General features: G+C 42.5%; 1 protein-coding gene across 1 annotated transcript in view; it reads right to left on the bottom strand.

The window, feature by feature from the left end:
* ELAPOR2 (endosome-lysosome associated apoptosis and autophagy regulator family member 2) overlaps positions 1–23,942 on the bottom strand; it is a 181,398-nt gene that overhangs the window by 3,877 nt on the left and 153,579 nt on the right. Inside the window, exons 15-21 of the mRNA XM_063926927.1 lie at positions 22,317–22,490; positions 14,118–14,307; positions 12,137–12,230; positions 10,192–10,293; positions 9,128–9,254; positions 7,719–7,897; positions 4,600–4,765 (exon numbers count right to left, since the gene is read on the bottom strand). Coding sequence (XP_063782997.1) covers positions 4,600–4,765; positions 7,719–7,897; positions 9,128–9,254; positions 10,192–10,293; positions 12,137–12,230; positions 14,118–14,307; positions 22,317–22,490 — 1,032 coding nt within the window. The remainder of the gene's footprint in view (positions 1–4,599; positions 4,766–7,718; positions 7,898–9,127; positions 9,255–10,191; positions 10,294–12,136; positions 12,231–14,117; positions 14,308–22,316; positions 22,491–23,942) is intronic.

Here is a 23,942-nt window from a genome sequence, read left to right as displayed (position 1 = left end):
CTCATCTGTTCACAAAACATTGTTCCAATAGCCTTCTGTCTTGTCCAGGTGACCTTTAGCAAACTGCAGACAGGAAACAATGGGGCAGATGTATTAATACTGGAGAAGGCATAAAGAAGTGATAAAGCGGTGATAAGTGCAATGTGATAACGCACCAGCCAATCAGCTCATAACTGTCAATTTACATATCAGAGCTGATTGCTGGAGCGTTATTACCTTGCATTTAACACCGCTTTATCACTTCTTTATGCCTTCTCCATGCTTAATACATCTGCCCCAATGTTCTTTTTGGAGAGCAGTGGCTTTCTCCTTGCAATCTGGCCATGCACACCACTGTTGTTCAGTGTCCTCCTGATGGTGGACATTAACATAAGCTTATGTGAGAAAGGCATTCAGGTGCTTAGAGGTTCCCTTGGGTTCCTTTGTGACCCTGCAAACTTTTAGACACCTTGCTCTTGGCGTGATCTTTGTTGGTCGACTACTCCTGGGGAAGGTAGTAATGGTCTGGAATTTTCTCCATTTGTACACAATATATTTGACTGCTGATTGGTGGAGTCCAAATTCTTTAGAGATAGTTTTATAATCTTTTCCAGCCTGATTAAATCAACAACTCTTCTTCTGAAGTCCTCAGAAATCTCCTTTGTTCGTTGCATGATACACGTCCACAAACGTGTTGTGAACATCAGACTTTGATAGATCCCTGTTCTTTTAAAAAGACAGGTTGTCTACTCACACCTGATTGTCATCTCAACTTTCAACTTCAAAATATCTGCTAAACCTAAAGGCTCACATACTTTTGCCACTCACAGATATGTGATATTGGATCATTTCCCTCAATAAAAAATGAGTACATCTAATTTTCTTGTCTCATTTTGTTTTATTTGGTTCTCTTTATCACTTTTAGGACTTGTGTGAAAATCTGAGGTAGTTTTAGGACAAATTTCAGCAGGAAGATAGAAAATTCTGAAGGGTTCACAAATTTTCAAGCACCATTGTATCAAATTAATCAGCACAGTTTCCCTGTGCATCCAACTCGCATTGTGCATCACGCCAAGAGGGGCTGTTTGGCGTGACTGCACCAAAGATATATGAAGACACATCTGTAGGTAGTCAAAATTATTGGGGTTTTTTTTTCTTTACTACTTGTGTCAAAAAACTGGCATTAATATTACCTGCCCCAGTGTCCCATAGCAAAGGCTGATCAGAATATGTAGCTTATGTCTCCACATCCCCGGAGACTCAACTCATTAATTCCCTAACTAATAATTCTATTTTCACCTTTTGGTGCATTCTTAATTATTATTATTATTATTATTATTATTATTATATTTTATTTATAGGGCGCCACAAGTGTTTCGCAGCGCTGTACAAAGGACAGTAAAGGGAGACAGAACTTAGCATAACCGTAAATAAATAACAAAAATAGAGTGCAGGTAACAAAGAGCACCACAATTCTCACAACATAATACAGCTTAGATGTAAGTAGCGAGGGAGTAATCATTGTACTACTTGGGGCTGGTGGCCATAGCTAGAGAGGAGCCTTTACCAGTAGGAGAAAAAGCAGGTAAAGATGGCAGTGGTTAAGGAAACAGATAACAAGAGCTTGACTTAAGCTGTCAACATGCCCAGTTGCAGATGGAGTTGGAGGCCGGGTACGAGGAAGTAATGGACAGGAATAAACGTCACCCCTCCAAGGCCCTTGGTAAGGAACTCTCCTCCATTAGAAGTCGGTTACTAAAGCTCCTAATGGCCAATACTCAGATTACAGATTGCTCCAGAAGTTATACTCTTGTTTCCCCTAGAGGAGCCAAGATAGTTAATCCAACTGATATTGTTAATCAATTTGCTCACCTTTACAACCTGTCCCTTGTTTATCAACCCCTCAACCCTTGCTAACGTCTATCCATGCCTTCCTCTATCTAAGGACCACCTGCTCCCTGGACTCCACAAGAAGTAGAATTAGTGATTCAACCACTATTGGCTGGTAAAGCTGCCTGTCCCTAAAGAGTTTTTTAATTACCGTTTAGTTCCTATCATTATGACTTTGTTCAATTAGGTCATTGACTCTGGTGTACTCCCCTCTCAGATGCTGGAGGTACAAATTGTGACCCTTCCTAAGCCCGTGGACTGTAAGAAATTTTGCTCTACAACTCTTTTGAATAGTGATCTACACTAGGTTAACTGCCAAGTGCAAACCATTTCAGCCCCCTCTTCCCTCTATAATCCACTCTGACCAGGTGGGGGTACATGCCTCAGATAACACCTGTATGGTTTTAAACCTGACTGATTCTATTTCTATATCATGGACTGGTTTAGCTGCTGCTTTCTCTCAAGGTGGAGAAAGTCTTCGGCTAAAGTGGTTGTATATGTATGCTGCCCTTTCCATGTCTGGCTTCCGAGACCAAATTCTTATCTCAATTTTATCTCTCTATAGTGCTCTTTCAATTTATGTATTCTGCTTGTGGATTTCTGACACATTCCCTATTACTAATGGCACTTGTCAAACCCTTAGCTGCTAAACTTAATGTTGCAGGGGAATTACCGGGTGTTAAGGCTGGAAATTTGACTCACAAACTTTGTCTTTTTGCGAAAGACGTTCTTCATTTTGTTATTGAGACATTGACTTCATTGACCCGTCTTCACAATTTATCAGACAGCTTTGGCAGAGATTACTTTTACAAACTGGACACTTATAAATCAGATGCCTTGTCTATTAATGTCTCAGAGGCTAGTATGGTTACAAATAGCTCTAGGTTTAAGTAGAATTGGTAAAAACTTCCCTCCTATATTTAGGCATTTGAATTCCCCTGACTCTTTTGACTGTTTTCAATGGTAATCTGCCATCACTTATTGTACTGCCATCACTTAAGTACTGTAAATCATAGTTTTCCTAAGACATTCCATGGATGGGCCATTTAGCTGTGTTTAAAATGTCACTGCTTCTCAAGCTTATGTACATATTTTGCACAATTCCATTTATTTTTCCAAGGAAGAAACTTGGTGGTCTGGCATTCTCAGACCTCACTAGCTATCAGAAAGCTGGTCTTCTTGCTCAATTTAAAGATTTGGCACCCTCACTCATAGCTAAAAGTTGGATGGCTCTGGAGGTTTGGTGGACCTCCTTTGTTCACTAATTGCTCATGTCCTTCCTACTCCTTCACCCTCTCCTCCACGAGTGCCTCATTAAAGGTTTGGGATATGCCACTTTCTCAGTTTAAATATGTTTCTCTCCCTACTGCTAATATCTCCATTTTAGCTCTTTCAAAGTTAATCCCTAATGCGCACCTAACTACTGGCAGTCCTGTGGCATTAGGTCCCTAGGGGACCTCCTCAATGGTGGTTTCATTCTCTTGTTCTCCTGTTTACAAGATCACTACTACTACCTCCCTTCTCAAGATTTTCTTCAAGTATTATCAAATTAGTCATTGGTTTAAAAGTGTTGCTCATTCTTCTCAGAGGTTAGTTTGTATGCCCCTTTGGGTCTGTTTACTCACCTCACTTCAGGTAAAGGGCAATATATCATACTGGTACTGTTTTCTGTTACAATTGTGTCCTTACATTATTTCGCCTCCCAAGACTTCATGGGAACTAAATCTAGGTCAACCTATTTCTGATGCCCAATGGAAGTTAATATATGCAATGTCCTATCATATGTCCATACATGAAATGAATGTTAAATTGCTCTATAGGTTATATCTCACACCTCAACACATACATGCTATGTGGCCTACACAGTCTAAGTTTTGCTGGAGGATTTGTGGGAAGTCAGTCATGTTTTTCATGTTTGTTGGGGCTGCCTCATGAGCCATACTTTTTGGGATGAAGTCTCTTCTCTGATTAAAAAAGTGCTGAGGCTTACTTTATATCCTACCCCTGAGTCTGCCCTCATCGACCCCTCCCCATCCCAAGTTCAACCTCATCAGAGATATGTGCTGGAACACATTTTCATCGCAGCTCAGGCCACTATAGCTTAATGCTGGAAGCATCCTCTCTAAATTAAGGGTTTTTTTAAAAACCAATTTCATTTTGATATGGAGACAGTCTATATGCCATATTCATCTTCAGCTTCCTCTTCCATAATGAAGTGGTTTGCCTGGCATGAATATGTCACTGATGGCATTGGTGCACTGTTGCTTCCTAAACCTCACCTATGTCACACTCCTATTTAGGTTGAATGAAAGCAATTCTTCTAGATCACAGGTTCTCAAACTCGGTCCTCAGGACCCCACACAGTGCATGTTTTGCAGGTCTCCTCACAGAATCGCAAGTGATATAATTAACTCCACCTGTGGACCTTTTAAAATGTGCCAGTGATTAATTAATACACCTGTGCACCTGCTGGGTTACCTGCAAAACATGCACTGTGTGGGGTCCTGAGGACCGAGTTTGAGAACCACTGTTCTAGATTGATGTGTATTACGTTCTGTGTGGTTATATGCTGTGTTCAGATTATTCGGATTAGAACTCTTTCCACTGTGTTGTATTTATTGGATTCCCTTTCCCTTTTTTATTTTCTGTTCACCCATGTTTTGATACATTGTCAAGAAAAACTATTACTAATAATAAAAAAAGAATATGCAGTCTAGCAATATGTATCACCTTTGTTGCAAGAGACTTCAATTTTCCTAACAGTGACTGTTTATTGGAATACACCACATCATCATCATTGTCTTCGCCTTCCATTATGGCGCAGCTATCGGCGGCAGGAAGCTCACACTCCTTGGAATTTGCCGTCATGATTAGTTTGGAATATTTATACTCCAGCCTAAAATTGAAGAGAGGTCATTGTCAACATCAATTTACTAAAAAGAAAAAACAAATTAAGCTGCACTAGTGTCTTTCATATACTTCTTGCCATGTTGGTTAGTAGCACAATACTAACAACACATCAGGATGAGCTTCCAATTCTATGGTATCTGATAAACAGATTGTATGATTACTCACGCTCCCTGTGGGTCATAAATAAATGGGGTATATGTCTTTTATATGGTCATGCTGTGCTCTGTCACTACTGTATTTCCTGCTTTTACAGAGCCACTAATGTTGACATGTCACTTGCTACACAGCATTTCCTGTTTGCATTAAAAGCATAGAAATCCCACGGTTCTTCATAAAGTGAATTTGAGAATCGGGTGTTGGAAATATTACATACAGTACACTGCACATTTTTAAAGGAAAACATGTTCATAATATTGTTAATTTTCCACTCTCATTGAAAGTTGTAAGCAGTAAACTGCAAAAAAATCAACAACTGAGATGAGCTAAGAACTTCTCTACATAATATTTTACTCTAGCCACAGTGATGTATTGCCCTAAACATAAGAGCTCTAGGGCTGCAAATGTCCACTCAAACTGTGTCCCGAATCTAAACTCTGAGTACTGGAATATGCTATGTTGTATACAGGATACTGACAAATTAACAATCACAATATGACACTATATTATGCCAAATGTTATTTTGTATTGTTCTAATATTCAATAGGAATTTCCTGGAATTCTTCCTAAAGCTGGGTACACACTAGACGATAGTGTGTACCCAGCGATATCATCAGTGACCAGTCCCGGTGACGGCAGCATCAAAACGATGGCAGAGCTGATTGACAGGCAGAGGCTTTTGAGGGGTGGGAGGGGGCATCAACGCGGCATTTAGGGGTGGCATTGTGGCGTTGGGGGGGGGTCGCAGTACAGACAACGTAGGCGTGTCCAGTCTGTTTGCGGGACAGAGCAAGCCCTTTGCTGCTGAGCAAAGCGTTCACATGTTGATGGGGGCGGTGGGGAGTGTCCGGCATGCGGGGTGGACTTGCCCTGTGCTGGGCTAGTGTGAAGGGTTGCAGTTGTGCAATGTTTCGCACAACCCATGCTGAATTGGGCATATCGTTAATAATGTGTGTACCCAGCTTAAGATGGGTTGTGCAGTGCTTTAGCAGTCACAGCACCACAAGAGACAAGTCCTGAGAGTTATGCACGTTATTTACACACTGAAGTATTGAAATGTTTTTGTTGCAAAGTTGAAATGAAAGTATTCAAATTTTTATTTTTTAACATTCATAAACAATATATCAAATAAAACTTACAACTTCCATTCCTAAAATACTAATCTATCAGCACCTCTTTATACAATGCACTATTTGGGGAACTAGCACACTATCCAAACAGTATTTTCAACAAAGTACTGTGAAGTGTGGGGAGAACCGAAATTCTCCTGCAGCATTAGATATGGCTTTTCCAACAAATGTGTCCACATGCATCTTGTATCAGTACGCCACGCAGCTGGAGATGCCTGGCATGAGTGAGCTGACCGGTCCCGTGCAACTCCATTAACGTCGGACGTCTTTTTTTGCCGAAGGCGTGTCTTATTCGCATCAGTATGTGAATAGGAAGCACAAGCAGACTCTGCTGTTTAAAATGATATGTGGCATGCCTATATTCTCTGTGCATCTGTGGCTGTATCTGCATACAAAATGGTACATTACAGTGTTCTCTAAGAAAACACAGTAACATACCATTTCATATGCAGATGCAGCCACGGTTGCACACAGAATATAGGGGGTCATTTCGAGTTGATCGCACGTAGCAACTTTTTGCTGCTCGTGCGATCAACCTGACGCCGCCTATGGGGGAGTGTATTTTAGCATAGCAGGGCTGTGAACGCTTGTGCAGCCCTGCTATGCTAAAAAAGTTTCACGTAAAACAAGACCAGGGTCAGACTCACTTACCCTGTGCGACGGATCCAGCGATGAAGGTCCCGGTCCAGACGTCAGACATCCGCCCTCTAAACGCCTCAACACGCCTGGACTTACCACGCCTGGAAAACGGTGAGTATCAGCCCCGGAACGCCTCCCGTCTGTCCGTCTTCTTGCGATCGCCGCTGTGATCACATTTGTCGCTGGCGGCGTCATTGCAACAACGCACGTATGCAATGCATCTGCCGCGCATGCGCATTTCCGACCCGTTCGCACCGCAGCGAAGAACCGTAGGCATGCCGCATATCCTTTTAATCAGCATAAGCTGCTTGGGTGTCATATTCACATCATGCAAATAAGACGCATGTTAATGGAAAGAGTTGCACGTAAAGATGCTCAGTGCTACAGGGTAACGCTACAGTATGGTGCGACTAGGAGGGCTGTTAACGCACAGGGAGACTAGATGTAAGTGTACACATCTGTAAATCACCAGGCTGGATATTTCAGGAACAGATGGAAAAATTACCATTGAACCACTCACTATTATGTTAGTTGGAGAGGTGGATGTTGAAACCTAGGGGGTAATTCCAAGTTGATCGCAGCAGGATTTTTTTTAGCAATCGGGCAAAACCATGTGCACTGCAGGGGAGGCAGATATAACATGTGCAGAAAGAGTTAGATTTGGGTGGGTTATTTTGTTTCTGTGCAGGGTAAATACTGGCTGCTTTATTTTTACACTGCAAATTAGATTGCAGATTGAACACACCCCACCCAAATCGAACTCTCTCTGCACATGTTATATCTGCCTCCCCTGCAGTGCACATCGTTTTGCCCAATTGCTAACAAAAATCCTGCTGCGATCAACTTGGAATTACCCCCCTAATTACAGGTAGTGGGAACTCTTGTATAATAATCCAGAATAAACCCTAATAACACACACATTTTATGGCATATAATAAATGAAAGCATATAATACATTAAAAATAAAACCTTTCTCAAAAGCTGAATGAGGAAAATTTGAAAATGTATTCTTACTTTTGGTTTTTCTTCCAGAAGTAGCAGGTCAGCGCTACAAGCAGAACTGCTGCAAAGGCTCCCACCCCGGCGCCCACTTTCAGCCAGAAGTCTATTGATTCACAGGCCGCTGTTCTTTTCTCAGGCAGGGAAACACCTCGCATGCAGAGCTTTGGCTCATTCCACACATAATGAGTTTCCTTTCATTTAAAACAAATAGTAAATGTACAGTAAATGTTATAAATCTAGTGCCTGTAACCATGTCGTTCCACTTTTATATGTGCAGGCATCCAGGCATGACCTCAAAAGGAATTTATGGACAAATTAGTTTAACACTTATTTTGTATTTGGAAAAATAAACTTCAGCTCACTCCTGAACAAAGATACTAAACTGGCAATGGACCCATAGGTTACAACATGTTTAATATTCCATATCACCCTTCGTACGATTTCCAAAGAAAGAGGTAAAATCTAGAGACATGAATGTACAGTTGGACCTACAGGTGTAAAATGCATCTGGAAAAAACACACATTGGTGGTCATTCCGAGTTGTTCGCTAGCTGTTTTCGGTCGCAGCGCAGCGATCAGGCAAAAAAATGGCACTTCTGCGCATGCGTATACGGTGCAATGCGTACGCGCAACGTACTTTCACAAAGGCCGTTGCAGTTTCACACAAGGTCTAGCGACGCTTTTCAATCGCACTGCTGGCCGCAGAGTGATTGACAGGAAGTGGGTGTCTCTGGGAGGTAGCTGACCGTTTTCGGGGAGTGTGTGTAAAAACGCAGGCGTGTCAGAGAAAAACGCAGGAGTGGCTGGGGAAACGTAAACGTGGCTGGCTGAACGCAGGGCGTGTTCGTGACATCAAAACAGGAACTAAATAGTCTGCAGTGATCGCAAGCTAGGAGTAGGTCTGGAGCTACTCTGAAGCTGCACAAAATTATTTTGTAGCCGCTCTGCGATCCTTTTGTTCGCACTTCTGCTAAGCTAAGATACACTCCCAGAGAGCGGCGGCTTAGTGTGTGCAAGCAGCTAGCGAGCGAACAACTCGGAATGAGGGCCATTATGTACAGTAGGCATTCCCAACCTCAGCCATCAAGGCGCACTAACAGTGCAGGTTTTAGTGATATCCATGCTTGAGCAAAGGTGACTTAATTAGTAGCTCAGTTATGTTGATTTAACCATCTGTCCTCAAGCATGGATATCCTCAAAACCTATAATGTTAGTGTGCCTTGAGGACCGAGGTTGGGAAACACTGATATACAGTATATCTAACAATGTGCCCAGCTCTGCAAGGTTAGCATATGTGCCAGGTTTAAGTCAGGACATACTCCTTTACTATTTAATTAAGCAAGTAAAATATTAGTATTTTAGACATCCAACAGTGAAGCAATCAAAGAAGGTCATAGCTAGAAATCCAGTTAATTAAATACCTGGTGTCCTTTTCTACAGGCTCCTTCTATTTTCTGATAGTCATTCTCTGTACAAAGTGGGCATGCTTCTGAAGTCTCCCAAAGGAAAAAAAAATTGCACCCATCACAGGTACCTGCTGGACACAGTCTACAAGATAGAAGTAGAAGGGAAATAAATATATCACCTTATACTAAATAAAAATGAACTGCTTCAATATAATATATACACTTGAATAGTTTGTACTTCATTATGTTGCACTACATTCACAGAATGGACAGATCACTAATGAAAACTGAATATGAGTCAACAGAATAAACATTGAATAGCAACAGAAAGAACCTACACATTGATAAATCAAAAGAATATACATACACACTGATGCATCAAAGGAATATTCACACACACACACTGTTGAATCAACTCAATATGAAAATACACTGATGAATCAACAGACTATGCATACAGTACACTGATGTATCAATGGAATATCTATATATACTGATGTACAGTATCAAAGGAATGGCATGTGTACGTACCACCATTTTGTTTTGTTCTATTTCAATGTGTCATATTATCTACACACAGGCCATTTTTATCAACATCCATTACCCAGTGTGTTAATGCAATGTTAATGTGTTCTTATTAAAAATGACATAACTTCTATTTTAGTTCTGACTGACCTTTTATAATCTGTCTTCAGCTTCTCTAACAGATAGATGGTGTTAAACAATGCAGTCTGCTAAGCCATTGCCTTACATTTCACAAGTAATTGCAGGAACCTTCAATTATTTTAAATACATGACACATTAAAATAACTAGTACTGTAGGGCTGTAAAGCTCACAATGAAAAGGCAGCACACGTTGGCTTAGCATTCCGAGCATTTGTCATCTGAAATAAGCTTTAATTAGTAAACTTTCAAAGAACTGTAGCCATGTTAAATTTCAATACAAATTTCTGAGCCCACCGCTTTTGGGGAAAAATAAAAGAAAACAGATGAAATTATAAAGGGTTACTGCAAATAGCAGACATGTAATACTAATTAATAAAAATAAGTAGCAGCACTAGTAATGTAATACTAATTACCTGGGCACCAAGATGTCTCCCTGACTATGTCTTGTGGGGTTACACCTCATAGATATTACAGTAGCTCTTCCTTTGTCACATGAAGATGTAAGTGCTGAAGATCTGAGGAAACATACAGTCATAACTATAACTATAAAGCTGTTTAGAAAATTAAACGTAAGTTAGCAAAAGGTTTGTGATTTTGCATTAGTTAAAAAAAATTCATATTGGAGATAAAATACAGTGATTATTTTGTCTGTAATTCTCTTTATAAAGTGGTGCATACAGATGTGTCCTCATACATCGTTGCTTCAGTTGGGCCAAACAGCCCCGCTCAGTTCGCCAGGTCACGTAAGACTTTGTTAGCGTTGAACGTCTTTTTTTGTGGAAATTCATCTTAGAATGCACCAGGGGACTGTGCTGATTAATTTGATATGCAACACTTGTATATCTGTGTGCGACTGAGTCTCTTAAAATGCTATAATGTAGCAGCCGCAGCTTTTATCCAATACGTTTCGTTGTGCTCCGTGTACAGAATCAGTCACACACAATATTCAATCAACACAGTCTCCTGGTGCATCTTAGCCACATTGCGCTGCGAATAAGATGTATTTTGGCAAAAAAAGACGCCCGTTGCTAGCAGAGTTGCACAGGACTTGTCAACTCACTCCCACCAGGCATCTATGCTGCATGGCATATTGAGGCTAGATGTATGAGGACACATCTGTAACTGGCGGTAGCCCGTGTCCTGTGTGCAATTTATTTTTATAAATTCTATTACAGGTTGAGTATCCCATATCCAAATATCCGAAATACGGAATATTCCGAAATACAGACTTTTTTGAGTGAGAGTGAGATAGTGAAACTTTTGTTTTTTGATGGCTCAATGTACACAAACCTTGTTTAATACACAAAGTTATTAAAAATATTGTATTAAATGACCTTCAGGCTGTGAGTTTAAGGTGTATAAGAAACATAAATGAATTGTGTGAATGTACACACACTTTGTTTAATGCACAAAGTTATAAAAAATATTGGCTAAAATGACCTTCAGGCTGTGTGTATAAGGTGTATATGTAACATAAATGTATTCTGTGCTTAGACTTGGGTCCCATCACCATGATATCTCATTATGGGATGCAATTATTCCAAAATACGGAAAAATCCCATATCCAAAATACCTCTGGTCCCAAGCATTTTGGATAAGGGATACTCAACCTGTATTAGTAATTGTGATGATGCAAAAGGTGATTTACTTAAGTTGAAAACTTGGGGCTAATTGGGCTGATTCTGTGTGAACTAGCATAGCATAAATTGCGTAAAATCGCTCTGAGCATATACAGAGAATTGGCCTTACATATACATGTTTTAGCTTGATTCTGGCAATTATGTCTGCTTTAGCCTTGAGAATGCTTGTGCGGGTCAGAGAAGAGTACAGTAAGGCCATGTACTTGTTTATGAAAACTCTATTATTTGATGATATAAAATTATTATACTGGTAATAAAATCTATATACAGCACCTTTACTCTCATGACTTCATAAAACATTGAGAAATACTATGATGGATTGAAAAATAAAAATAAGCTGAGCAATCCCGTATTTCAGGTCCACAAATGAAACCCAGAGACAGCACAAAGCATTCAAACAGTCTATGCAGCTGCTTAGTCCATTACCATAGGGTGATCCTTCACCCGATACTGTATGTTATATTACTGTTTGGGCTACATGTGTGCTTTATGGTGGCGCTCATGTGATGCCTCTGTGAGGGACTAACAGCTACTTGTTTAGTCTCAATACTAGAATAGCTTTTGCTGTCTGTTTTTGTCAAATACATGTGAAATATGTAATATGACCATTATATATACAAGAACAGATGATGTATAGTAGCTGGGTGTAGCTGTGAATTAGACAGAATAGTTCATTGTGTTTGTAAAAAGATAAAACTCCAGTGCACATATAACTTACTTGTAGAAGAAGTTGACATCAGGTATCTTATTTTGAGAAGGAAATATGTCCGTCCTGATACTGATTCCTCCCAAACTTTTATTAGTTGTAGCACCTGCATCCATAAATACAACACATTCATATGATGATTAATTGTATCTGCCAGCTACATCTGAAATCCACAGTATTTATTCCAGATTATATAGATTTCAAATATACAAACACATGGTACCATAAGATATACAGTATACCTACTGAAGTGAGAATTGTTTAACATTATCAGTTCTGTTACCAAAAGTAATGAACATGTTGCAAAATGTCTTTAACAGTGTAACCTTCAATTTTATGTAATATGCACAAATACTCAATAAAGGGAACCATTTACAAACACAACACAAATGATTGCAATCAGTTTAACTAGTTTCTGACAATTACTCATTATAAAATGACCAGTTGAGATAATGAATGCTATTGCAACAAGTAGCTATAACTAATATGAAGTCAGCTTAGCATCGCCGCATGCTGTGTTGCCCTCTCCTAGTTAATCAACAGTTAAATACTTGGATAGTTCTCAAACTAAATAAATCACTATAACAACTCACAACAGTTTGTGGCTAATAGGCCCTACATACTGGGCGATTTGACTACAAGATATGAACGATCTCGTTCATTAATGAACGAGATAACGTTCATATCGTGCAGTGTGGAGGCTCCAGCGATGAACGATGTGCGGCCCCGCACTCGTTCATCGCTGGTGCCCCGTCGGCTGTGCATGCAGGCCAATATGGACGATCTCGTCCATATTTGCCTGCACTTCTGCGGAGCCGGGTGACGGGGGGAGTGAAGAAACTTCACTCCCCCCGTCACTGTACCCCCGCCGCCGGATCGCCCGTCTGCCGTATCGGCAGTCGGGCAGCTCGGCGGCGTATCGCCATGTCTGTAGGGCCTTTAGAATTCAAGAAGCTCTTGAATTCATGTATTTTTATTATAACTACCAATGGTCATTTTACAGTCTCCTAGGCATGCACTGAGATGTTTCGTCTGATCACACTAACAGGCTGCAATGTAGCCAAAAATGATCGTAAAGATCGATTCGTTTGTATCAGTTTGTAGCATAACCCCATCACTCAACCCATGGGTCAAGGGGCAAGCCTGGACCGCAGGGGCTAAATGTAATAGCCTGAGAAGCAGGAAGTGCAAGATTTGGTGCAAGTCTGGACTGATTTTTAAAGCAGCAATCAATTACACAGCAAAACCAACATGGTTATGCCATGTAAATGACTGCCGCTTTAAAAATCCGGCCAGACTCGTACAGAATACCGCACTTCCTGCTTCTTGCTGGCTATTACATTTAGCCACATGTGTCCAGTCAATGTGGATTTCTTTTGTCTGTTCTATTTGCCAACAGCATTTCCTATTATTATTTTTCCTGCTGACATTCAAACATATTAAAACAAATATTTATACAAAATCCATATACAGCAGAAGTCATTATATGTTACCCACACACTGTTATCCTTGACGGTAAAATGATTTGCTGAGAAAAGCATTTCCAAAATGGATGATTGTGCTTTATCACAGTATTCTAGATCCGGCAAACAGGTTTTGACCTCATTAAGGGAGATTTAGCTGTAATGCTGCTAACATTGTATATTCTAGTAAGAGTCATATAGAATCAGCCAATTATTTAATAGTTCAAGTTAAGGAATTGTGCTTCTCCAGGAAAACATAAGGGCCACCCATTAATTGGACTGCAACAGAATGCATATGCACTAGTCAGGGATAGTTCACATGGGACTTAAATTAAGTATATTTTTAAATAAATGGAGTCCTAAAGACTTAGCTAGAATTATGAGGTAAACAGCATAAATGAACATTTTCCTATATCAGTCAAAAAAGATATTAGCTGAATGTAAATGACTGATTCATATTGGGTACAGTTATTTGTATTATTTCATCATGTTATTATATACATACTATTAACTCATATTTGTAGTAATACCTAGAAACATATCAGCCAAGCTGACAGACTGTGACGAGAGTGCGGTTCGGAACCCTTTGCTGTCTGATGGAATGATAGTAGACTGGCATACAAAAGACTTTATGAAAGTAGATGTGTCTTCGGCATCGGCTTCCATGTCTTTTGCTGTCACATCAGTAATGTTGTCAGTGCACACGGCCATTTTTTCCCCCTTAGAAGGAAAAATAAAAATGAATTTACAATATGTGAATTAGAATACATTTATTTCCAAGTATTTTTTTAAACCACTTATTCTACCTTGTCAGCATCAAACAAATTATCCCAAAATTACATCTCTACCCTAGATTGTAATCTCTGAGACCACTAGTTATGCAGATGTGCTAGGTGTAATTAATTTAGGATAGCCAAAAATGTAACTTGACTGGATAACAATGACTGGATCTGTAAATCATGTACCTGCATCATCTTAACCAGAGCCGGCCCTAACCAATATGATGTCCTAGGCAAGATTTTGGCTGGTGCCCCCTAGCACCACGGCTGGTTCCGCCTCTGACCTTGCGCCTCTTTCCCAGCACCATCACCCCTCACCCATAGCAGTCCTTATTTTGGTATTTGTACCCCTATATTTTAAATAGGAACAGTTCGCACATTTGGCGCACAGCCCAAAAAGGGGTGCGTTTTTGCTGGCAAGGGGCATGGCCACACAATAGTACCCCCAATTCCAATTACGCCACACAGTACTGCAACTTTATTCACATTTGATCATGCGATAGTGTCCATAATTCATATTACATCCCACAGTAGTATCACATTACCTTATAAACGTTACTCCTCACAGTAGAGCACCTTATTCACATTACATCACACTGAATTGCTCCTTATTCACATTACACCACACCCTATTGCTCTTTATTCACATTAGACGACACAGTAGTGCCCTTTCTATACGCAATGCCATAGTAGAGCACCTTATACACATAATGCCACACATTAGTAATGCATTTATACACATAATTTCACGCAGTAATGCCCCTTACACATATGAGACACATTATTAATGTCCTTATAAACATAATGCGCCTTACACATTATGATAACCTTTATTAATGCCCTTTTACACATAATGTCCCTTACACATATGCCGCACATTATTAATGACCTTAAACACATAATGACACACATAATGTCCCTTACACATGTGCTACACATTATTAGTGCCCCTATACACATAATGACACACATACAGTAGTACCCTGTTACACATATGCCGCACATTATTAATGCCCTTATACACATAATGACACACATAGTGCCCCTTACACATATGTTGCACATTATTAATGCATTTTTACATGACACACATAATGCTCCTTACACATATTCCGAACACTACTGCACAACCAACCCACTCACATGCACACAGCACTCACACTGCCACAAACACTGTGACCTCTGCCTATGCTTGGATACAGATGTGTCCTTATAAATCTTGCCTCAATGCTAATGTCGGGCACCTTTTTTTAATGAAAATGCATCTTATTTGCATTGCTATGTGGCTAGGATGCAGAAGCAGCTTCCGCTGATTAAAATGATATGCAGCATGTCTGTATACTGTCTGAGACTGTGGCTGTATCTGCATATGAAATGCTACACACAGAATATAGGCATGCCGCATATCATTTTAATCAGCAGAAGCTTCTGATGACCCTAGGCATATCAAATGCCCTATGCAATTGCCTAGTTTGCCTATGCCTATGGCCGGCTCTGATCTTAACAAGCCTTATACAATATGGGTCTGATTCTGTACACAGTCAGTATCCCATTGTGTACACAGAAATAATGTGGACATTTGCTTCTTCTGTAGAGTTGTGTGCATCTACTGTATGTGTCTGTACTTATGGAAATAGGCATTGTCACCATCAGCAGCTATAAACTTAATACATGCTGCAAGAGATCCACCTAACCTCTGACGCTACGTATACCTATATCAGCATAGCCCTCAATTGCATATACACACCCACAGAACGCAAAGCCTGTTTGCACCCGCTCCATTTTCACCCAGTTATGCCTATTCTGCCACAAGTGAGGGTGTGAATGAGATGCGTACGACTCAATCACCAGTAGTTGCATAGGCTCGAATATGGGGTATGCACAGTGTGAAAAATTGTATACAAAATGAATCAGCATGCAAATCTATATGAGCCCTATATATGTAAAAATAGGATTACCTACCGGTAAATCCTTTCTCATAGTCCGTAGAGGATACTGGGGTTCCATATAGTACCATGGAGTATAGACGGGTCCACTAGGAGCCATGGGCACTTTAAGAATTTGATAGTGTGGGCTGGCTCCTCCCTCTATGCACCTTCTACCAGACTCAGTCTAGGATACTCTGCCTGAGGAGACGGACATACTTTGAGAGAAGGATAGATAAGAAAAGTGGTGAGATTACGAAGCAGCACACAGAACAATAGGAAAGCCATTCTAACCAAACTGGAAACACGAACAGCAACCGCTGAACAAACCAGAATACTTAACCAAGTAACAGTGCAGGAAGAATGAAGCACCGGGTGGACGCCCAGCATCCTCTACGGACTATGAAAAAAGGATTTACCAGTAGGTAATTAAAATCCTATTTTCTCTTACGTCCTAGGGGATACTGGGGTTCCATTTAGTACCATGGGGAAGTACCAAAGCTCCCAAACCGTGTGGGAGAGTGCTGAGGTTCCTGCAGAACTGATTGACCAAACTGAAGGTAGTCAGAGGCCAAAGTATCGAACTTGTAAAACTTATCAAACGTGTTCAAACCTGAACAAGTAGCTGCTCGGCAGAGCTGTAAAGACGAGACACCCCGGGCAGCCGCCCAAGACGGTTCGAACCCACCGACCTTGTCGTGTGGGCCTGAACTAAATTTCAGAATTGGTAAGCCTGCCGTGGAATAAGCATGCTGGATAGTGAGCCTGATCCAGTGTGCAATGGACTGCTTAGAAGCAGGACACCCAATCTTATTGGGATCATAGAGAACGAACAGCGAGTCAGATTTCCTGTGACGAGCTGTCCTCTTTACATACACCTTCAAAGCCTTCACAACATCCAAAGACTTTAAATTAGCAGAGGTATCCGTAACAGCCGGAACCACAATAGGTTGGTTGGTGTGAAACGCGGACACTTTAGGAAGAAATAGCTGATGAGTTCTGAGTTCAGCTCTGTCCTCATGGAAAATAAAGTAGGGGCTCTTGTGAGACATCGCACCTAGCTCCGACACGCATCTCACTGAAGCCAAGGCCAACAGTGTGACTGTCTTCCACGTAAGATATTTAACATTTACCTCCTGTAACGGTTCAAACCAGTCCAATTGGAGGAACTGCAGCACAAAATTGAGATCCCAAGGTGCCGTAGGAGGCACAAAGGGAGGTTGGATGTGCAGAACACCTTTCAAGTACGTCTGGACCTCAGGAAGAGAAGCCAATTCTTTCTGAAAGAAAAAGGACAAGGCCGAAATCTGGACTTTTATGGAGCCCAGACGTAGGCCCACATCCACACCCGACTGCAAAAAAAAGCAGAAAAGTCCCAGATTAATTTCTTCCAAATACAGCAGTAGTGTTTAGACGTTACCCCCTTCCTGGCTTGGATCATAGTCGGGATGACTTTGTCAGGGATGCCTCTCCTGGCAAGAATCAGCCGTTCAACTTCCATGCCATCAAACAAAGTCATGGTAAGTCTTGATAGAAGAACGGGCGCTGTTGCAGAAGATCCTCGCGAAGAGGTAGAGGCCACGGATCTTCAAAGAGCATCTCTAGGAGGTCGGCGTACCAGGCCCTTCTTGGCCAGTCCGGAGCTATGAGAATTGCTTGAATCTTTTACCCTCTTTATTCTTTTCAGAATTCTTGGGATCAGAGGAAGTGGAGGAAACACGTACACCATCTGATATACCCGTGGAGTCATTAGATCGTCCACCGCCTTTGGGTCTCTCGACCTGGAACAATACCGCTTGAACTTCTTGTTGAGACGAGAGGCCATCATGTCGATCTGTGGAGTGGATAACCCCATTGACTTGTCAAGCACCTGAACTCCTCCAGGTGAAGACCCCCCCTCCACCCCAAGTTCAGGTCATGTCTGCTGAGGAAGTCTGCTTCCCAGTTGTCTACTCCCGGAATGAAGATCGCCGACAATGCCGCAGCATATTTTTCTGCTCAGAGGAGAATTCTTGACACCTCTGACATTGCTGCTCTGCTTTTTGTTCCGCCCTGTCGGTTTATGTACATCACTGCCGTCACATTGTCCGACTGGACCTGAATGGCCCAATCTTGAAGATATGAGGCCTGCAGAGGGGCATTGTATATATCCCTGAGTTCCAGAATGTTGATTGGAAGGACGACTTCTTGACTATCTTTCTTGAAACTGCACTCCCTGGGTAACAGCTCCCCAACCTCTGAGGCTTGCGTCCGTAGCAGAATCCAATTTTGAATCCCGAACCGTCGGCCCTCGATCAGGTGAGAAGTCTGTAGCCACCGCAGAAGGGAGATCCTTACCCTTGGAGACAGACGGATCCACTGGTGCATGTGAAGATGTGATCCGGACCATTTGTCCAACAGATCGAGCTGGAAGGGTCGTGCATGAAACATTCCATACTGAAGAGTCTCGTAAGAGGCCACCATTTTTCCCAGAAGGTGAATGCCTAGGTGCACCGATATCCAGGATGGCTTCAGGACATCCCGAACCATCGAATGGATTACCAATGCCTTTTCCAATGGAAGAAACACTTTCTGCGATTGTGTGTCCAGTATCATTCCCAGAAATGGGAGCCTCCGAGTTGGCTCTAAGTGAGATTTCGGAAGATTCGGAATCCAGCCGTGATCCAGGAGTAGTTGGGTTGTTAGGCCAATGCTGTTCAACAACCTCTCCCTGGATGGAGTCTTTATCAAAAGATCATCCAGGTACGGAATTATGTTCATTCCCTGCTTGCGAAGGAGAAACATCATCTCTGCCATCACCTTGGTGAACACCCTCGGTGCCGTGGAGAGACCAAAAGGTAGGGCCTGGAACTGGTAGTGATAGTCTTGCAGTGCAAACCGTAGATAAGTCTGATGAGGCGGCCAGATCGGAGTGTGAAGTTACGCATACTTGATATCCACAGACACTAGGAATTCCCCCTTCCTACAGACCTGATCAGCACTCTCAGAGACTCCATCTTGAACTTGAACACACCTAAGTATGGGTTCAATGATTTTAGATTCAGAATTGGCCTTACCGAACCGTCCGGTTTCGGTACTATAAACAAGTTGGAACAATACCCCTTGTTTTGGAGATGAGGTGGAACTGGAACAATGACCAGCGTTTGTACCAGTTTTTGAATGGCATCCTGTAAGGTTATACTTGCCTCCTGTGAAACTGGTAAGCCTGATTTGAAGAATCTGTGAGGTGGGAGTTCCTGAAACTCCAGTCTGTAACCCTGGGAAATAAGATCTATGACCCAGGGATCCTGGCATGATGTTGTCCAGATGTGATTGAAATTTTTTAGTCGGGCTCCCACCTGCCAGTCTTTCAGGCATCACGGTCCACCGTCATGCTGAAGGCTTTGCGGAAGCAGAGCTGGAGCTCTGTTCCTGAGAACCGGCAGTTGCTGGTTTGCGTAGTTTACTTCTAGCGCCTCTGTTGGCTGTAGAAGATTCTCTGGCTTTGCCCTTAAACTTGGCAGTCCGAAAGAACTGTAGGATAGGTCCTGAGTAGGTCTTCCTAGTTGGGGGAGCTGCAGAAGGAAGATATGTAGACCTACCCGCAGTAGCTTTGGATATCCATTTGTCAAGTTCGTCTCCAAATAAGGCCTCTCCTGTGAAGGGTCCGCCTTCCACGCCTTTGCTGGAGTCCGCATCTGCAGTCCACTGGCGTAACCATAAGCTCCTGCGTGCCGTGGTGCATGCATTAAGCAAACCCACTTCTTTTATGGCTTCCACCATAACGTTCGCAGAGTCCTGTAAATGTTGCAGGAGTAAAACAATCTCCCCCCTAGATAAGGAATCCAACCCCTCAATTAGGTTACCTAACCATCTAGCAATGACTTTAGTAATCCACGCACATGAAATAGTGGGTCTCTGGGCCACCCCAGCAGCCATGTACAAGGATTTGAGTGTAGTCTCAATCTTGCGATCAGCCGTATCTTTCAGGGAGGCTGCACCAGGGACAGGCAACACTATTTTCCGTGACAGCCTGGATACTGATGCATCCACTATCGGTGGATTTTCCCATTTTTTCCTATCCTCCGGAGGAAAAGATGAGAGTAACCTTTTAGGGGTATTCAATTCCTTTGACACAGGTAAAAAGACTGAGGATTTCTTTTTTACATTAAAATAAGATTCCTCACACTCCTCTGCCACTTTGTTAGGAATTTGCAGAACGTCTCTGATAGCTTCTATAAGAGCCTCTATTCCCTGTGACAGAACAGCATCCCCCCTCTTCTGAATCCACCTCCCCCTCCTCCATGTCTGACCCATCAGCGTCAGAGTCAGAATGCAGGATATGAGCCAGAGTTCGCTTTTGTGGACAAATAGCAGGGGACTGAGATGCTTGTTTGGGGACTGAGTCTCTATTCATAATTTCATCCACAGACTGTCTTAAGTATTGCGTCTCTTTCTCATGGCGGGACAATTTATTAGATATATTGGAAATCATTACTTTAATGGAATCCAGCCACGCTGGTTTAGCCCGGCTAGCCTGAGAAGGTGCACTACACTGCGTACATAGTAGTGAGCTCCCTGGGGAAGAGGGACACTCTGCCGTACATGAAACACACTCTTTGCTTGACATATTGTAAATGTGACAGCATACACACACAGGAAAAGGTTAAAAGCACATTTAACCCACAAAGAGCCCTTCCAGGGAGACACAGAGGTATTAGGAGCCTGAACACGGCGCCCTTATTGCTAATGCCAAGCTTAGCTGGGTCGCAGACTAAGTACTCAGATTGGGGACTTAGTACACTAATAATCGCTCCCCCCCTGCTATGACCCCCTGGTACCGCTGAGGTAATCTGGAGTCACACCGGAGGAGCTGCGCGTCCCTGTCAGTCAGCGTCTGTGTCCACTGCAGAGGGAAAATGGCGCTGGTGGAGCTGCTGGGTCCTCTCATAGTGAAGCCACGCCCCTTCAATAGCGCGCAGTCTTTTCGCTTTTTTTATACTGGCTGAGGTAATTTTGTGCTTAAAATGGAGCCAGATCCGTTTTAAGACTTTGTTTGCCAGTGTGGGTACTGTGTCCAGTGTACTGAGACGCAGTTGTGTACTGAGTCTGGAGACGCAATCCACCCCAGTGAGAAGCCGTGCGTCTCCGTATCCTCATGCCGCCATAATGCCCGGCGACCCGCTAGTCGGGACGCCGGCTTAGTACGCATCACTGTTCTTTCTTCTGGCTCTGTTAGGGGGTGGCGGCGTGCTGCGGGAATGTACGCTCGCCGTGGTGGGGCTTACGAATAGTTCCCTCAGGATCTAGTGTCCTGTCAGTGGGGAACGGGACCATTAACCCTTCATGACATTGCCCCCCCTTCCCAAGTCCCACGAAGCAGGCAGGCTGGTGCTATCCAGACCTGCCTGAAAATAGCAAACAGAAAAATAAATGCAGAAAACTTTTCAGGAGCTTCCATAAGCGTGACAGGCTCCTCCGGGGACATTTTCTAAACTGGTAGGAGGGGCATAGAGGGAGAAGCCAGCCCACACTATCAAATTCTTAAAGTGCCCATGGCTCCTAGTGGACCCATCTATACCCCATGGTACTAAATGGAACCCCAGTATCCCCTAGGACGTAAGAGAAATATGCTTGAAGTACATTTTAGGAATAGAATTATCTATTCAGCATTTCCAATGCTTCCACCCAGAGAATTCAAGGTTTACAGGTTGATGGATCAAGCAGAGTGGAGAAATGGACCAGTGGACAAGGTACCCATAGCAACCAATCAGCTACAGGGTTTAAAATGATAGGCACTGCTGATTGGTTGTCTGACCTTGCACCCTCAAATGTTCCCATGAAAATAATTACTCCTGACAAATAATAGAAGATTATTATTTATTATTAATGTAAAGCATACTTTGATAGATAGATAGATAGATAGATAGATAGATAGATAGATAGATAGATAGATAGATAGATAGATAGGATAGATAGGATAGATAGATTTATATGTATAAATAATATAATATATCATTGCATATCTAAGTGTCTGGAAACTTACTCCATTTCCACACAAACTGATGTTGAAAACATGAAAGTATTTTGTTCCTTTTGAAGTGAAACTGGGTCCATTAATAAGTGTCCCGACACTGCTGAGATTGTTGAATTTGTACATCAAGCTCTGATTTTCATATGTGTACGACATATAGCAGTCACTGTAACAGGCCGAGTGATCCTGGAAATGAGTTGATGCCCAGTTATATATCAGCATGCTTAGTATACATTGATACAATATTAATACAATATTTTGGGTCTGTATAAATATTTATACAGAAAATAAGAATTTACTCACCGGTAATTCTATTTCTCGTAGTCCGTAGTGGATGCTGGGAACTCCGTAAGGACCATGGGGAATAGACGGGCTCCGCAGGAGACTGGGCACTCTAAAAGAAAGATTAGGTACTATCTGGTGTGCACTGGCTCCTCCCTCTATGCCCCTCCTCCAGACCTCAGTTAAGGAAACTGTGCCCGGAAGAGCTGACACAACAAGGAAAGGATTTGGAATCCAGGGTAAGACTCATACCAGCCACACCAATCACACAGTACAACTTGTGATAACCATACCCAGTTAACAGTATGAACAACAACTGAGCCTCAGTAACAGATGGCTCATAACAATAACCCTTTAGTTAAGCAATAACTATATACAAGTATTGCAGAGAGTCCGCACTTGGGACGGGCGCCCAGCATCCACTACGGACTACGAGAAATAGAATTACCGGTGAGTAAATTCTTATTTTCTCTGACGTCCTAGTGGATGCTGGGAACTCCGTAAGGACCATGGGGATTATAACAAAGCTCCCAAACGGGCGGGAGAGTGCGGATGACTCTGCAGCACCGCATGAGCAAACTCAAGGTCCTCCTCAGCCAGGGTATCAAACTTGTAGAACTTAGCAAACTTGTTTGACCCCGACCAAGTAGCAGCTCGGCAAAGCTGTAAAGCCGAGACCCCTCGGGCAGCCGCCCAAGAAGAGCCCACCTTCCTTGTGGAATGAGCTTTCACCATTTTGGATGCGGCACTCCAGCCGCAGAGTGAACCAGCTGAATCGTGCTATAGATCCAGCGAACAATAGTCTGCTTCGAAGCAGGAGCGCCAACCTTGTTGGCTGCATACAGAATAAACAGCGAGTCAGACTTTCTGACTCCCGCCTTTCTGGAAACATAAATTTTCAAAGCCCGGACTACGTCCAGCAACTTGGAATCCTCCAAGTCCCTAGTAGCCGCAGGCACCACAATAGGCTGGTTCAAAGGAAACGATGATACCACCCTAGGAAGAAATTGGGGACGAGTCCTCAATTCTGCCCGGTCCATATGGTAGATCAGATAATAAGAATTTACTTACCGATAATTCTATTTCTCGGAGTCCGTAGTGGATGCTGGGGTTCCTGAAAGGACCATGGGGAATAGCGGCTCCGCAGGAGACAGGGCACAAAAGTAAAGCTTTTACAGGTCAGGTGGTGTGTACTGGCTCCTCCCCCCATGACCCTCCTCCAGACTCCAGTTAGGTACTGTGCCCGGACGAGCGTACACAATAAGGGAGGATTTTGAATCCCGGGTAAGACTCATACCAGCCACACCAATCACACCGTACAACTTGTGATCTAAACCCAGTTAACAGTATGATAAC

This window comes from Pseudophryne corroboree, chromosome 6 (assembly GCF_028390025.1).
Source record: "Pseudophryne corroboree isolate aPseCor3 chromosome 6, aPseCor3.hap2, whole genome shotgun sequence".
In the NCBI taxonomy this organism is placed as follows: Eukaryota; Metazoa; Chordata; class Amphibia; order Anura; family Myobatrachidae; genus Pseudophryne; species Pseudophryne corroboree.
This window is presented reverse-complemented; position numbering and strand designations above follow the sequence as displayed.